The sequence below is a fragment of the Lemur catta genome, chromosome 7 (assembly GCF_020740605.2).
Source record: "Lemur catta isolate mLemCat1 chromosome 7, mLemCat1.pri, whole genome shotgun sequence".
Classification (NCBI taxonomy): Eukaryota; Metazoa; Chordata; class Mammalia; order Primates; family Lemuridae; genus Lemur; species Lemur catta.
Window position 1 is genome coordinate 27,534,208 of NC_059134.1, and position 16,212 is coordinate 27,550,419.

The 16,212-nt window shown below is 36.1% G+C and overlaps 1 protein-coding gene across 9 annotated transcripts in view; it reads left to right on the forward strand.

Annotated features, from left to right (window-relative positions):
• Positions 1-16,212, forward strand: part of ALG9 (ALG9 alpha-1,2-mannosyltransferase) — a 95,693-nt gene that overhangs the window by 25,468 nt on the left and 54,013 nt on the right. For 8 of the 9 annotated variants that reach the window (XR_006736332.1, XR_006736331.1, XM_045556614.1 and 5 more), the window contains 5 exons: positions 1,049-1,171; positions 4,049-4,203; positions 6,141-6,270; positions 6,902-7,049; positions 8,239-8,368. Coding sequence is in view for 6 of the 9 variants with exons in the window: in XM_045556614.1 (XP_045412570.1) it covers positions 1,049-1,171; positions 4,049-4,203; positions 6,141-6,270; positions 6,902-7,049; positions 8,239-8,368 (686 nt within the window). In the remaining 3 variants the exon portion in view is untranslated. Of the gene's footprint in view, positions 1-1,048; positions 1,172-4,048; positions 4,204-6,140; positions 6,271-6,901; positions 7,050-8,238; positions 8,369-15,717; positions 15,849-16,212 lie in introns of all 9 variants that reach the window. The other variant, XR_006736333.1, reaches the window with a different exon arrangement.

Here is a 16,212-nt window from a genome sequence, read left to right on the forward strand (position 1 = left end):
AAAGGTGACACAGAGTTGAACTTGAACCCTTCCTTAGTGTAACCTCCCTCCCTTTTACTTCTCCCCTGAATGTTTCTAGCATTATGGGTTTGGTTTCTAATCTTATTTTGCTGTGCAAGCTACAAGAATGTCAGGTTTTTCTGACTATTCCTCTGCCTTCTAATTACCCTTTTAAGCAATGCTGATTGCAGGAAATTGCTATGGTGCAAGGCGGGTGTCACAACACACAGTGATTAAAACCCGCGTGTGTCATTCACTGCCTGATTGAAGTAATCATACAGAGGGGAAAAGCTGATGAAAAACCTGCTAAATGTGCAGAGGGGGGCTGTTTCTCATCATTTGGGTTTAAGGAGTTTGAGTTAAAGAATCAAAACTAGTGTGAGTGAGGCTTGGGTTTTTTAGTCATTTTGCTTCATTCTCAATCCTCAAAGCTTCTGAGCAGGGCCTGGGTCTCTGAACATGATTCTGAGAAAAACAAGTTGTTGCTTTTTACCAAACACATGGTGCCCTTTGTACATGACTATAAAGTAGTGATTGAGCATATCAAGGGGAAAGATGCTAGAATGTAAATGGGACAAGCAGGTGAAAACAAAATGGGAGAGACCTGAATAGCTCAAACCATGTTCTCTTGTCACTCTTTCCTTTGGTCTGCAGAATGTTGAGAGAGTAGTTAAGTTGAAATGGCATTCTTATCATTTTAGTTCGATGTAGCTTGAAAGATATTTAAATTAATTGGTGGTTCTGAAAAAGTATTTGTTTCATTTGGACATAGCAATTTAGGCTAGATGATGTGGTCCATATAGTAAATACACTAGCTATTTGAATCTTGATTTCTGTCTAAATCCTCATGACCAATCCCATTGTCTTCCTATCTTCTGGTTTTGTGCTCCTGTGTGTGGCTGAGCATGAAAGAGTGGGCTGTGGACTCTCATTGACTTGAAGCATTGGATCATCCGTATTACTTAAACAAAGGACAAGATGCATCAAGTGCTGTAATAGGCGTTGAAGGCATGCAATAATTATTTCTTACCTCTTGTGTCTCCCCCAGGTACAGAATCGTGGTATTTCTATTTGATTAATGGATTTCTGAATTTCAACATAGCGTTTGCTTTGGCTCTTCTGGTCTTGCCACTGACTTCTCTTATGGAATACCTCCTGCAGAGATTTCATGGTGAGTGGCATAACAGATGGTAGGTTTTCTGGGAGGAAAAGAGCAAGTAACAATGTATACCAAGAACCGAAGAAGAATCCTACTTATTTTATTCTCCATTTTCTTCCTATGGAAATCCTTGGCTTATTCAATTTTCAGTCTGTATTTGTTGATTATTTGGACCTATGTGAAGATTTGGTTAATTGTTGCAAATTAAACTGCCAGAAGGAGCTTTGTTATCCCTTCAAGTGAGAAAGTCGGTGTAATTTACACAATCACCCAGGGAGGGAAAAACATTTATAGCTTTTCAGAAGGTTAACAATCCTGAGTCTTCCCTCTTTTAAAGAAATGTGTGTTTACCTGGTAGATTCCTTAGAGGCAAACGCACTTTGGGAAAGTATTTGAACCAAAAATTTAAAAACTGGACCAAAAATGGATTCCCTCAAATTTGTTTCTGAGGTAAGAGAAGCTTGGTCTTCCTCAGAAGCTTGATGCTTCTCTTTGTTCCATTTTGCTTCTGTGTTTGCCTTCTTGGGGAAGGTTTGGTCTGCCATTTATTTTACTTGCTCTGATTCTGTATTGCACAGCTGGTGTTTTCTCAAGTTGTCGTGGCTCTGGATATCTAGTGCCTGTCATTTCTTTTATGGAATACAGATTTGAACAGAAATTCATATGAGGTTTGGAAAGAGATTTAATTTCAGACTTTTCAGTCTGATTTGAATGCCATGTGATTGATCCCCCCATTCTACCTCCATTCTGCTTTTCTACTATTAATGATTTATAACATCTTCATTGTGGTTTAAGGATATTAGAGCAGCCTTCAGCATCATTTGTTTTGTGTTAGGACTTTTACCATAATCATAATGCCCTTATCCTAACAAAATTAACAATAATTCCTTAATATCATCTAATACCTAATTGATATTCAGATTTCCTAGGTTATCTGGAAAATAGCCTTATGTTAGTTTACAGCAGAATCTAACCGCGGTTCACATGCTGAATTTGGTGTTATTTTACTTAAGCTTTTTAAGAGGACCCCATCTCACTTTTTTCTCCCAAAGATTTCTTTAAAGAAATGAGGCCATACATCTTGCATAACATCCCACATTTTGGATTCAGCTGTTTGCTCCCTTGAGGTGTTAACTTATGCCTCTACGTCTTCTATTTCTTAAGAATCACGTTTTCTTTTTTTGCAAAGTAACTATTTTTCTGACTATAAAAATACTTTATGGTAGTTGGGCGAGGTGGCACACACCTGTAGTCCCAGCTGCTTGGGAGGCTGAGGAGGGAGGATTGCTTGAGCCTAAGAGTTGAAGATCAACTTAGGCAATATAGTGAGACCCCATCTCTATTAAAATAATAATAATAATAACTTACGCTTATGGAAAATTTGGAAATGCTTGTGATATAAGTAAAAAAACAAGACATTAAGTTGTTTACTACAGTAGGAAATAATTGTGCAGCATAAACTAATACTGATTTAAAATGTGTAATGCACGCACATATCTGCCTAGTAAGAAAATGAGTACTTTCTGTTTTTTAAAATGTTCTACCATGTATTTTACAATAGAAACAATACTGTTTTAAAAGAAAAAGAAACATACAAAAATACAAAGCAACAGGAAATAAATTAGCCATGATCCCATCATGTCCAGCTGTGGTTTTGAGTTTGTATATTTTATGGAGGACATTTCAAAATATTTGGCCACATTTTAAAATCATTGGTTAGCCTTTAAGGTACAAAAGAGAAAAAGACTGTTTACTTATAGACAATAAATAGATTTATTTTCTTCTAATTAAAAAAAATTCTAACTTAAAATATGCTACCTGGAAAAGTATAAATCTTAAGTTATAGGATTTATCTCATGACAAAATCTTAGAGCAAAAAGTTTTAAAGATAATCTTATTATTGCAGTTTAAGAATTTTTATCCCTAAGGAATTTCTGCAGTGATCCAGATAATCCAGGAACGCTAGATAAGGCGTTGCTGGAGGGGATGAAGTCCTGATCTTGTCTTCTAAATTTGCTCACTACCGCACAGTGGACACCAGGTGGCGCTGTCTATCTACACTTTGCCAGCGTCCGCACTGCTCATTATCACTAATACAAGCGCGGTAGGAGATGCCTTCACTGTGGGTTGCAGGCTTGTCACTCAGTGCTCATGAACCTAACCACAGGAACTTTCCAGCAGGTTCTTAGATATTAGAGTTCATTACATTCCTTTAATTCTTTCACATGCTTTAAGTGCATTTTGGTTACAATTTTGGTATTAAAAGTGGATGAATATTGCAGAAGAGGAGAAAAAACTTAATCAGTAAACTTCCTTTAAGAACATTTTTATGTTTACTTTGAAACAATCTCTGTCATTTCTGGCATGATGAAAACCAGTAATGAGTTTGAGAATCCAACAATTTTTTTTCCTTTGATCTATGGCTATTTGAACAGACTGGCGTATAGATAAGAGGATGAATGTATTAAACAGAACATAGGAATTAAAACCTAAGAAATAGTTTGTGTTATACTTTTGGTTAATCTCAGGAACCTTTAGTCTTAGTGGCAGGATTCATTAGCAGGAGATGGCTTTTTTTTCTTCACCCAGTGTAGAATTTATTAAGTTCTATTATCCATTAACTTGACTTTCATTTGTGTTCTGGCCAAATCCAGTATCGTGCTTCCCTTTAGATTTTGGATCTCTTGGGAGAGCTAAGGAGTATATTCCTCTCTCTAATTGAGCCTTTATTGCGTTTATCACATTGCAGAAAGTGTGAATACAAGAGTTGAAGCATTTTATGGAACGTCCTAGGCCCTACTGCCAAATTTGAGATCAAGATAAGATGAAACTAAATACGTTATTATGTTCTAATATGTTGAAAGGTGAATATTTTTCTGTGTCTTGCAGTTCAGAATTTAGGCCACCCATATTGGCTTACCTTGGCTCCAATGTATATTTGGTTTATAATTTTCTTCATCCAGCCTCACAAAGAGGAGAGATTTCTTTTCCCTGTATATCCACTTATATGTCTCTGTGGCGCTGTGGCTCTTTCTGCACTTCAGGTGAGTTTCAGGGAAAAGTATATCTGCCTCATTCTGTTTCACTTATTAAATAATTGCTCACAAAACTTAAGTGCAAATTATAGGATGCTTTCACATAAGATATTTTATCCACACCATTAAACCTGATACAGATCATATTATTAAAGCTTTATGTATGGATTGCTTAGCTGTTTATCATACTCTTATTTGCTGATTATATATTTGCGGTGTTAATTTGTCTCTTGTCAACAAGAATCAAATCACAGAGTTTCCATTCTGTGTCAGAGCTAATGGAATGGCTGCTCTTCAACTAATAGATTGGAATAAAACTTGCTCAAGAGTTTGGGATTACATCAGGCAATTAGCAGTATGAGACACTTTGTAATCCTGGTTTAAAACTTGTCCAGGTCAATTCCCTGGTGGAGCTAATCTTATAATAACTTTGAATATATCTGTACTTATGGTCTTAGGAACCTTGGACCCTTTCTTACCCTCTGCTACCATTTGCAGTTGGCAGGAAAAAAATAATTAGGATGATATTTTTTTTCTTAAAAGATTTATTGAGATAGAATTCACAAACCATACAGTTCACCTTTTTAAAGTGTATAATTCAGTGGTTTTTAGTATATTCACAGATATGTGCAACTATTACCATAGTCAATTTTAGAACATTTTCATCATCTTAGAAACCCTGTATCCTTTAGCTGCTGTTCTCCCCGATCCCTTTCCCATATCTTCCCAGTCTTAAACAACCACTATTCTACTTTCTGTCTCTATAGATTTGCCTATTCTGGATATTTCATATAAATGGAATCACAAAATATGTGGTCTTCTGTGACTGACTTCTTTCACTTTTAGCATAATGTTTTTAAGGTTCATCAATGTTAGGGTGATAGTTTTAAAAAATAATTTTAATTATAGAAGTAATTGAACTTCATTGCAGATAATTTAGAAGTGATAAAAGAGAAATTAGTTCCACTACCCTAACAAAAACACCTTTTGGCATTTTTATATGTCACATATCAGGGTTTATTATGTTTGTGATAATAAGTGCATATAACTTTATATCCATTTTAATTTTCTATTATACCATTACATTCTCTATGTTGCCATAACATTATTATGTAATATATAATATATTGACTTGGTTATATATAATATAATGATTGTATATAATTCATGTTAGAATTTAGGTTGCTCATTTATTCAATATTAGAAATACTGCTAGGATAAATATCTTCATTTAGATATTTGAATTGTTTCCTTAGGACAGATTCCCAAAAATATGAAAAGGGTTCAAACAGATTTATGGCATTTGTTATATATTGCAAAATTGCTTACCAAAAGTAGTTCCCATCTTGGAGGGAAGGCAGGAAGGAAAGAAATCTGAGAAGATACTCAAAGACAGTGGAATTCATGCATGTGTGTATATATTATAATAATGATCTAGTTTACAAATTATTTCAGCAGATAATTAACAGCACATTTCTAGTGTTCTATGAAGGCAATTCTTGTTTGGCCATGAGACATTTTGTTGATACTGAAACCTGTGATGAAAACTTGTCAGTAAGGAAAGTAAAGATTAATGCTTACTATATCAAAACAGATTGAAAATACTTTATATATCAAAGAAAACTATCAAAAAATCATTTTTAAGTATTTTAAAAAATAAGTTGTTAGGATTTAAGTACTAACAAAATATCTGGATAATTTTCCTGTTAAACTAGTGAGATTTCTCTCAGCAAGCCCTCTGGCTGGCCAAGACTATATAGTCAGTCTTAGAGGAGTTGGCTTTTATCTTAGGATTTGGAGTGAGTACCTTACTAAGTGTTTGCAAATGCTCAGGCCCTTAATAGAACCTCTTTTTTAGCTTCCTCACTCTCGTTACTATGTCTTGTGTTTATGTCTATTCTGGAAGGTATATCTTTTTTAATCAACACAGTTTTCTTTCCTTCTAGAAATGTTACCACTTTGTGTTTCAACGATACCGCCTAGAGCACTATACTGTGACATCAAATTGGCTGGCATTAGGAACCGTCTTCCTGTTTGGGCTTTTATCGTTTTCTCGCTCCGTGGCGCTGTTTAGAGGTAGATATGCTGAGGATATCTGAACCCACACTGATGAGGCACTTCACATCAGGTTTTACTTGATGCAGGATTGTTTAATACATATTTGGCTTACAATAGGAAGAGGCCTTTTCTAAAGGGAAAACCTGTAGACTTAATGAGTGGAATGTAACTTCTGTACTTTGAGATTGAAGAGAAGATTAATTCCTTTCAGTGTGATTAACTATAATTTTTCTCTGTTTTTACTGATTTTTTAAAATTTTTAATGGATGATGATGAATGAAGGAAGCCTTAAACCTAAAATCCATATTTGGGATGAAATTCTCATGATTTATATTCTTTCTTATAATCATTATGTGGATCTAGGATATTACAATATACTCAAGGAACATAAAGTTAAAAAGGCAAAGGGATGTAGAAAAGGGCAAGAAAGCAAATTATTTTTGGCAAAATAGGGCCTCTGTTGTAACCATCTTCCCAACTACAGAGACGTTTCATACCTGTAGAGCAGGCTCCCTGCTGGAATTTCTCGGGCCCTTCACACTCTTTAAATTTCATGTGGATTACAGTGGGATGTTAACATGCATTATAATTAAATGTCAGAATCTCATCTTACTCATCTTTGGCTTTCACTCACTGTTCTCCATCCCAGGATATCATGGGCCCCTGGATTTGTATCCAGAATTTTACCGAATTGCTACAGATCCAACCATCCACACTGTCCCAGAAGGCAGACCTGTGAATGTCTGTGTAGGAAAAGAGTGGTATCGGTTTCCCAGCAGCTTCCTTTTGCCTGATAAGTAAGTTGTCCTTTTAATTCCCAGAGTTTTAAATCAAAGAGTAAATATAACAAATCTGTGGTAGTGTCGTCTTAATTTTTGTTTCATTTTGGAGTTTTCACGGAAATTTATTGAATCGTTTACCATTTCAGAGAGCTGTGGGATCTGTGTTGTGCACCCACCGCCTGTATTCATTAGGTTGAGCGCCAGGTCTGGGTGTGCTCCTTGCACTGCCCATAACCACAGGTATCTATGGACTTCGAAAAACGCTTCGGGTCCTAGCCTAGTGGCTCTCCCTGAGGATTCATATTGACGTTTCTGTAACTATCTGATATGAATCCACTTCTAAAAGTGGTCTAGAAACTCTAGCTAGAAGACTGTTTTTAGAGAAGAAATTTTTTTCTACCCAACAGTGAAAGTTCTTCACTAATATACAGACAGTGGGGAAATCTATGCTTAAGACACCTGTACCAGTTCCCTTTATGCTGTCTGGTGTTAGATGTAATAGCAGAGGCCCTCGAGTACCTTGTATTTTGCTTAATTTTACCAGAAAAGAGTCCTGTTTAGGTAAAAAGGAAATCTGGTTAAGATGAATTATGTTGTTCCATTTGAGGACTGGCTTTAGCAACTTAGCTTTACCTGGTGGTAGTATCTCAATGCTTAATAGAAACCCTGTATCAGTCATTAATGATTAAATTAAAACTTGTTTTTTAAGTGTTGACTTTGGCCTTTGCCTCTTACATTTGAATAGTTTTAGAGCTAAAGATATTTTTGAGGCTTACTTAGGAACAAAATTTTTCTCTACTAGTATGTTCTTAGTGCCATATATTACATTTCACTCTTTTTCTATACACCTGATGATTTTGCTTTAATTTTGATAAGTCCCTCTGATCACATGGTAATTGGCAATACACTTTGACACTTTCCTGGTTGTTTGATGTTATGACAACTTGGTTGCAAATTTCGATGCTGAGAGTTGGTGAAATGGGTCGAGAGATCTCTAGTCATAAATTTCTCAATGATTTTGGACTGATCTGTGACCTCTGCCTCTATGTCCCCTGGTTGAGGTTTTAGCAGAAATATTTTTTCTTCAAGTGAAATGTTTTTCATGTTCACATGATTTTTTTTTTTGGTTTGTTTGTTTCAAGTACATTTAGCAATACAGTCCCTCCTGTGTTTTTATTATTCTTCTTATTTGTGTTTCTGACAGTTGGCAGCTTCAGTTCATTCCATCAGAGTTCAGAGGCCAGTTACCAAAACCTTTTGCAGAGGGACCCCTGGCCACCCGGATTGTTCCTACCCACATGAATGACCAGAATCTAGAAGAGCCATCCAGATATGTAAGGGTCACACTCTCTTCTTGCTTCTTTGAAAAGAATTCTACGCCTAAAATCTATTGGCATATACATTAGAGCATTGATAAAATGAGAATTTCTTAGAAAGTGATTTTTTTTTAGGGTAAGGGATATAACAAAGAGTGAACAGTATTGCTTTTATTTTCAAATTAACCTCATTCTTTATTTTCTATGTAACATATAATTTAATATAATTTCTAAGCTTTTGGATGGGCTGGAAATTTTCTTATGGTAGAATTTGAGCCATCATTCTGAAACTCGTATCATTCCTTGGCCTGTTAAAATACTTGGTGGGGAACTTTCAAGTTACCAGGTGGACCTTTGACCTAGCTATTAGTATATTCTGGGTTTAGCAAATGAACAGTCAGAAAGGCTGTTTCCATAGTGAGTTCCATGAAGCAATCTCTGCCAGTGCCATGATCTTCTACCTACTTGTCTTTACGCACTCTGAGATCCCATGTGAATTTTATTTCGGTTCCTCTGAAAGATGCCACTTTTGACATTTAATACCTATTAAATCTTTGATCGTGAAAAACATGAGAGCAATAATGATAGTGCTCCTCTGGGGACCCTCAGGGTTCATGAGTGAGATTCTTATTGTATGGGCTTTAGCTATAAGCTATGAAAATGGACGTCTTAAAGACACATCCTTGGTCTCCTGAGAGACCTGGTCTCCTGAGAAGGTAAGATCTGCATTTCTACCACATGGCTGTGTTAGAACTTCATTGTTTTAACTTAAGTCTCTCATTCCTGTTACAAGAAAATACCCCTGGCCAGAGTTAACTGTTATTGGCTGTTTTTATTTTAGCTGCAGATACTCTCCAGAGAGCAGGCTTTAATATACAGGATCACCATGGGTACACTGGACAGTCAAAAGGGTGAGAGAGGACACCACAGTAAGGGGTGTTATAAACTCAGAGTGATGTTGTCGGGGCTGTGCTGCAGGGAGGGGAAGCAAGGGGTAGTTAAAAAGAACCTGGGCTTTGGGGTCAAGGAGACCTGCATTCAGAACACAGCCCTTTGCTTACCTTGCTGACTTTGGGCAAATTAGTTAACTTCCCTGCTTAGCTAATTTTAATTTCTTTCTGTAAAATGGTACCTACTCTGGAATTATGAGATTTGATAATACATCTCTCTGTCATATTTAGCATAGTGTCTGGTCTACAGATTTTCCCCACAAATGTTCTTAATCTGATAATGGTATGTCATGGATTAGAGGTAAAGGAACCCTTAAGGTGATTTTAAATCTGCCTGAATCTATCTCTCCACGTTGCTTGTATTGTTGCCTGAGCAGGTTATCATTTCAGTCTGTTTAGATTCATCATTGCCTTTTCCACCCTTTGACTTTGCTTATGTTGATGACTGCGCCTGGACTACCCTTATCTCCCTTCTTACACTATCAAAATTCTCTTCCTCTTTGAGTCCAACTATTTAAGTCAATACTGAGCAGTCCATTTATTTTTGTTTTATGTTATTTAAATTTTTTGTTATATATGTCATATCTTTGCCCATTAGAGGTGTGAATGCTATGAAGAGAATGTGTACTTTGTTTGTTTTGTATTCACCATAGCATCTAGGATAGTGTCATATACCTACTACTTAGCCTTTACCTGCTTTCTCAATGAATAATGAGTATTCATTATTATTGGGATAATGATGTTTAGAGAAAGCTGGCTGGAAAATCTATAGTGGACTTTTGCACATTTCTTAAGCTTTGGTCACTGGTTGTCTCTGGTTTTCCATATTCTCTGCTACCACACATTGTTAAATTTGATTAAGTAACTCTCTATGAGCTTTACCCAAAAGGTCAAGATTTTTCAGAATGCCAATAGGAGTCACTAAAATGCTGGCTAATGAGAGCAGGAATAAACAACTGAGATGTGTCTGCTGGGTGTGTAGTGTGTGTAACTGTGGCTGTCTGCGTTCCTGAGGTGGAGAGTTTTCCTGCAGAGCTGTCTTTGTATTCTACTTTCAGTGGATTTTCCTGCATGAGGGAAAGTGCCTTCCAAATCTAGTGCACTCACCTTTGGCCCTTGTAAAGTAGCAGAGACCTTTGATGGCTCACTATTAATTCTGCATGAACTATGATCAAGAATTTATTTCTTTCACTTAACTGTTTAAAAAGATATTTGTTTTCTTCTCATGATAAAAGTAATATACATTCATTGTATAAAATAATGAAAGCTATAGACAAAAAAAAATTAATCTATCGTCTCATTATCCAAGCACTATTACCATTTTCATGTCTTTTTCCTTTTAGTTTTTCCCCTTGCATATATATATGTATTTGTATATAAACAAAAATCTCAATTATTGTTTTAAAAATTAATACGTTTAATTCTTTAAGAAAGGTATTAAAGCCATATGTGGTGCCTCATGCCTGTAATCTCAGCATTTTGGGAGGCCAAAGCAGGAGGAACTCTTGGGGGCAGGAGTTCAAGACCAGCCTGGGCAACATAGTGAGACCCTGTTTCTACAAAGATAAAAACAAAAAAATTAGCCATGTGTGGGTTACACATACCTGAAGTCCCAGCTACTTGGGAGGCTGAGACAGGAGTATTGCTTGACCCCAGGAGTTGGAAACTGCAGTGAGCTACAGTCACACCACTATACTTCAGCCTGGGCAACAGAGTGAGATCCTGTCTCAAAAAAAAAAAAAAAAAGAAAAGAAAAAAGAAATGATGCCAGAATCATGACTGTGGTAGCCAATAACTTTGTCAAATAACAGGAGGACATGTCCTACACTAATGTTTGTTACTTTTGGTGTAAGTCCTGGTTTTTAGTCCAGGTTCATTTAAGAAGGCAAAATAATTATGTTCTCTATCTTTCTTGAGCATGCTAAATAGCAGCATTATTTTTATCTGCCCTTTGGCTCTGAGCAACTGGTTTTAACCTGCCTTTAGCTTCAATGCTAAGTGGTTCAATCTGTCCTCTGTTTTATTCTGCTTAGAAACTAGGAAAAATGTATGACCTCCTTTATTTCACTATCCTCCTCTACCTCTGAGTTTTATCAAGAATTAGGAGTGAGTATTAGTAAAGGCTCTGTGGTTTGTACTATACTGTTATAACTATATTGCAGAAATCATTTTTTTTTTTTTTTTGAGACAGAGTCTCTCTCTGTCACCCCAGCTAGAGTGCAGTGGTTGATCATAGCTTACTACAACCTCAAACTCCTGGGTTCAAGTGGTCCTCCTGCCTCAGCCTCCCCAGTGGCTGGGACTACAGGCATGTGGCACTGCGCCTGGCTAATTTTTCCATTTTTTAGTAGAGACAGGGTCCTGCTCTTGCTCAGTCTGGTCTGCAGCTCCTGAGCTCAAGCAGTCCTCCTGCCTCGGCATCCCAGAGGGCTAGGATTACAAGTGTGAGCCACTGCATCTGGCCAGAAATAATACTTTTTGTGCTACATATTCTTTGATAGTAGGTATTGAGTAGCTATTGAACATCCCGTTATTGAACAGGAAACATTTATAGTGGTTCATGCCAAAATTTTCTGCCAGAATCAAGATCTGAATTTAGAAGATACATTCAGTGTCACCTCTTTAGTTCTTGACAAATTCAAATTTTTGTTCACTATTTCATGGTTAATGATATCCTTTCTACTCCAAACCTAGTGTCTGATTTGGGAGCTACTTAGTCAACGGATAGACTATGGAGGGAAAAAACAACTCTTCAGGAGGGTGCTTAAAGAGAAAGTCTTTTCTCTGTCTTTGATTTAATGCTTAAGTAAACTTAAGTAAGCTTGCCCATCTGTTATCTTTGAAAAAAATAAATTGGTCATTAATTATTTTTTCCCAAATAATAACACATTCAGTTCTACTATAACATGGTGTAAAATCACTGTGCAGTAAAGCCACAAGGTTTATGGGGAAAATGGGGTTGGGAACATAATACTTAAAAGCTTTGTCAGTGACACATTATGAGAAAAGAGATATGAACCTATTAAGATGGTAGTACAATTTTGCCTATATTAAATGGTTAAAAGTACATAACTACCACAATAAATGTGGCAGTTTACCTTAAAGAAAACCTAAAGTTTGCTTGTGGGGTGGTGTCGGAAAAGCTGCCGCTTGTGGAATAGTGAAAGGATAATCTGAAATCTGACAAAGGTGGATGGATGGTTGTGGCATATGACACCGTGCATTGAGGAAGCTGGTAGATATTTGAATGTGTGCTTGTATGCACTTTGTGTACTCCTCCCTGACTGGTTCCGCTGAGGGCAGTTTTCTGCATTCAGCTAGTGTTTCTTCTGGATTAAATAACACATAATCAAATGCAAAAATTAAATTATCCTCAGAATGTTCCCCAATATATTCATTGTGTTGGAACAAATTTGTGCTTTCAAAACAAGTATTAAAACAGAACTGTCTATTCAGTCAAAATTTTCTTTATTTCGTTTTTCTTTATCCCATTTAACCAGCTTTTCCCATTTAACCAGTAGAAAGAATTATGGATTTGGAAGGGACTTAAGATATAAGAGTCTATGACCTCTTCATTTTATAGGTGAAGGAACTGAGGCTGAGAGAGATCATAACTTGACAAAGGTTGGCCCTAGGATAAGAAGCTTAGTTTCAGGATTTCCCAATATTCTTTTCACACCTCCTCTTACTTGCATAGGTTATTATCTGATAGGTAATTATTCTTTGTTGTTACAAGGCTGAATAGACATTATATAGCTGAGCATTACTTTTTTTTAAAGTTACTTTCCATTTCTAGAGCTCTGTTTAAAGTAAAGTAGCAGGTACTTTAATAGTAAATATTGTGTTTATCAATAAGTAGAAATGATTAGTGTTTCCCATTTTTTGCTTTCTCCTCTTTTTCTTCTTTTTTTCTCTCATTTCATCCTTTCTTCTTCCCTTTTTAAAAGTCCTTATTGGAGGAGAAAATGAATTGCATTACCAGTCTTGAGTATCAAAACAAGCAGATTCAAATTGCTATAATATATGGTACAATTATATTGCAATCTACTAAAAATTTAATTAAAGACTGTTCAAAATACTTCTTTAAAATTAATTCCCTAGTATCCATTATGTTGACATTTAGAAATTAATTGATGTTTCCATAATCCATAGTGATTGACCAAAAGTTCTTACCTGTGAGATTACATTTTTATAGTGCACTAAATTTTTACTTGTAAGTTTAAAGATTTAATCAACAAATATGTATTCAGTGATGCTATATGGGGGACAGAAAAACTATAAGTCTGTGCCTCTGAGTGGCAACTACTTTTTTGAATGTAGCTGGAACATATCCAAAAGAGGAAATGAAAAGCCAGAAAATACTTGAGATCTTTCCCTTTCAGATGTTTCCTCCCAGGCCCCAATGTTCTTATTTCAATAAAGTAAATATCATAGGGAAATATTGATGATTGGCAACATGATGTAGTGGCAAGGGCACTGACTAGGAGTTAGGTGAGTCTGAGATTCTTTTCTGGAATCAAGTGAAGTGTATTTTCTTTTTAAATGACTGGGAATTTCAAGACCCTGGAAATTTCTTTGCATCTCATTCCAATTTGGTGTAAGTACACCTGAAATCTATATGGAGTGCTTATATTTCAGTTTATCCCATTACCTGTTTTCCAGTCAAATATTTTATGGTGGTAAAGTTTAGCCTGAGGCATGCTTCTTGGGTGATGGTATCTCATGACCAGAAATGGAAGTCTACATGCTGCTTTTGTCTCAAAGGAGATAAATAGCTGTTAAAGGCTGAGCATGATGCTGAGGTTTGAGAGTTGAGATGATGTCACTGCAGACTCCAACCCTGGCAAAGTTTCTGTTACACCTAATGAGGAAAAGCTGTGACAATATTTATTACTGCCCAGCCTTCCATGGCTCACTCCTCCCCTGACAAAATGCACACCTTTTATTATTGACATTTTGAGCTCTGTTTCAGGCCTTTTTAAAAATTTGAGACCATATATTTTTGTTTACATCTGGAGTGGTATTAAATTGTCATCCTTAACATATGTTTATTGATAAGATGTGAACAATGTGGTATTGATGATCAATAAATTAGCTTGAATTCCCCCACCATTACCTTTTTTACTTTTGGTGTAGATGTGCTCATTTGTTCTTCTCCAAAGCTTGTAGTGGGTTGAAACTGAAAGAAGTCACATTTCTTTCAAAATGAGTCTTAAATGCTTGTGTTTTACAAAATTTTAAATTAAGGCTTATTTTTAGCTTCGACAGCTGGTTGATATGTAGCCTGTGACTAATGAAATGAAACACATTTTTGTTTCACGATCATGTGTTAATGTCACCCTACAATTTTGTTATTTTTGATGCAAGAAAGAATGATTAAATCTCAAGAAACAAAAAAAATGAGCTCTTTGGTTACACTTTAAGGCAGATTTAAATCCAGTCTTTTGATTTTTGAGTTGTAGATGATGTGGTTGTGGATAGTGGTTTTAGACTTTGCAGTGAGATATTGATAAAATTAAGAGAAGAAATTGTTTTTTCTGATTCTAGTTCAACTCATGTTACTTTAGCCTTTAGACCTAAGGTGCAGTAGACACTTGGCATTGTTGGGCATTTACACTGAGAAATCTCAAACTAAAAATAGTCACAGTTAAACAGTATATATAGCATGATCCAGATTTTGTTAGGAAAAATCAATATCTATAGAGAAAAAGATCTGAGATATACATTAACAGGTTGATGGCAATTTTCTTTGTGTAGGAGAATTATAAGTGATTTTTTTAGAGTACTTTTTTCATATGTTTTTTATAAAAAATCATGTTTTACTTTCATCATTAAAACATAAATAGGCCGGGCGCGGTGGCTCACGCCTGTAATCCTAGCTCTGGGAGGCCGAGGCGGGTGGATCGCTCGAGGTCAGGAGTTCGAGACCAGCCTGAGCAAGAGTGAGACCCCGTCTCTACTAAAAATAGAAAGAAATTATCTGGCCAACTAAAAATATATATACAAAAAAAAAAAAAAATTAGCCGGGCATGGTGGCTCATGCCTGTAGTCCCAGCTACTCGGGAGGCTGAGGCAGTAGGATCGCTTAAGCCCAGGAGTTTGAGGTTGCTGTGAGCTAGGCTGATGCCACGGCACTCACTCTAGCCCGGGCAAGAAAGTGAGACTCTGTCTCAAAAAAAAAAAAAAAAAAAAAACATAAATAATAATACTAGGGGCTACAGATATGAAACTTTTTAACTACTACCAAGATCTCTGGTGTACTTTACAAACCTTAGGTGTCAGTTGACCTCGAGTTTCCCTTCTTTGAGCATAAGAACTTTCAATTTGAAATTGGGAAATAAGTTTTCAATTAAGTAATTTTTGCCTCTTAGCCTTCTGGCCTCTTCTTAATTAAGTCATTTCAATCGTTATATTTAGGACTGCCTTTGCTACTCTGTGAACTGGATCCTAATTGTTTCAAAGAAATAGGTGTGGTTTACCTATTTACAAGCTCTGAGGAAAACTTTTTTTAAAAACCTAGAACTAAAGAGGATGCTGCTGTGGCTAAGGTAAGACTATGTTAAACTCTTCCAGGCAGGAGGGGAGTCACACAATTAAAGAAAAATTTAAATTAATTCACCAATCGTTAAAGTTTGCTTAAAAAGCCTGTCTGTCCATCAGTAATCTTGCTGGATACTACCCATTGGCAGGGGTAATCACAATATTCCTGAATTACTGGCTCCAGAAGACAGTGATCTATAATCTTACCGGTACAATGATGTTCATCTCTCATCTTTAGGCACCTTTTTCATTCTTAATCATTTTTAAGTGCTTCTTATTCTGTTCATTGGTTCATTCACCTACTCATTCATTCAGCTTTTTATTGTCCCTAATTATGTGCTGAAAATACAAAGGTGACGGAAAGCATAGTCT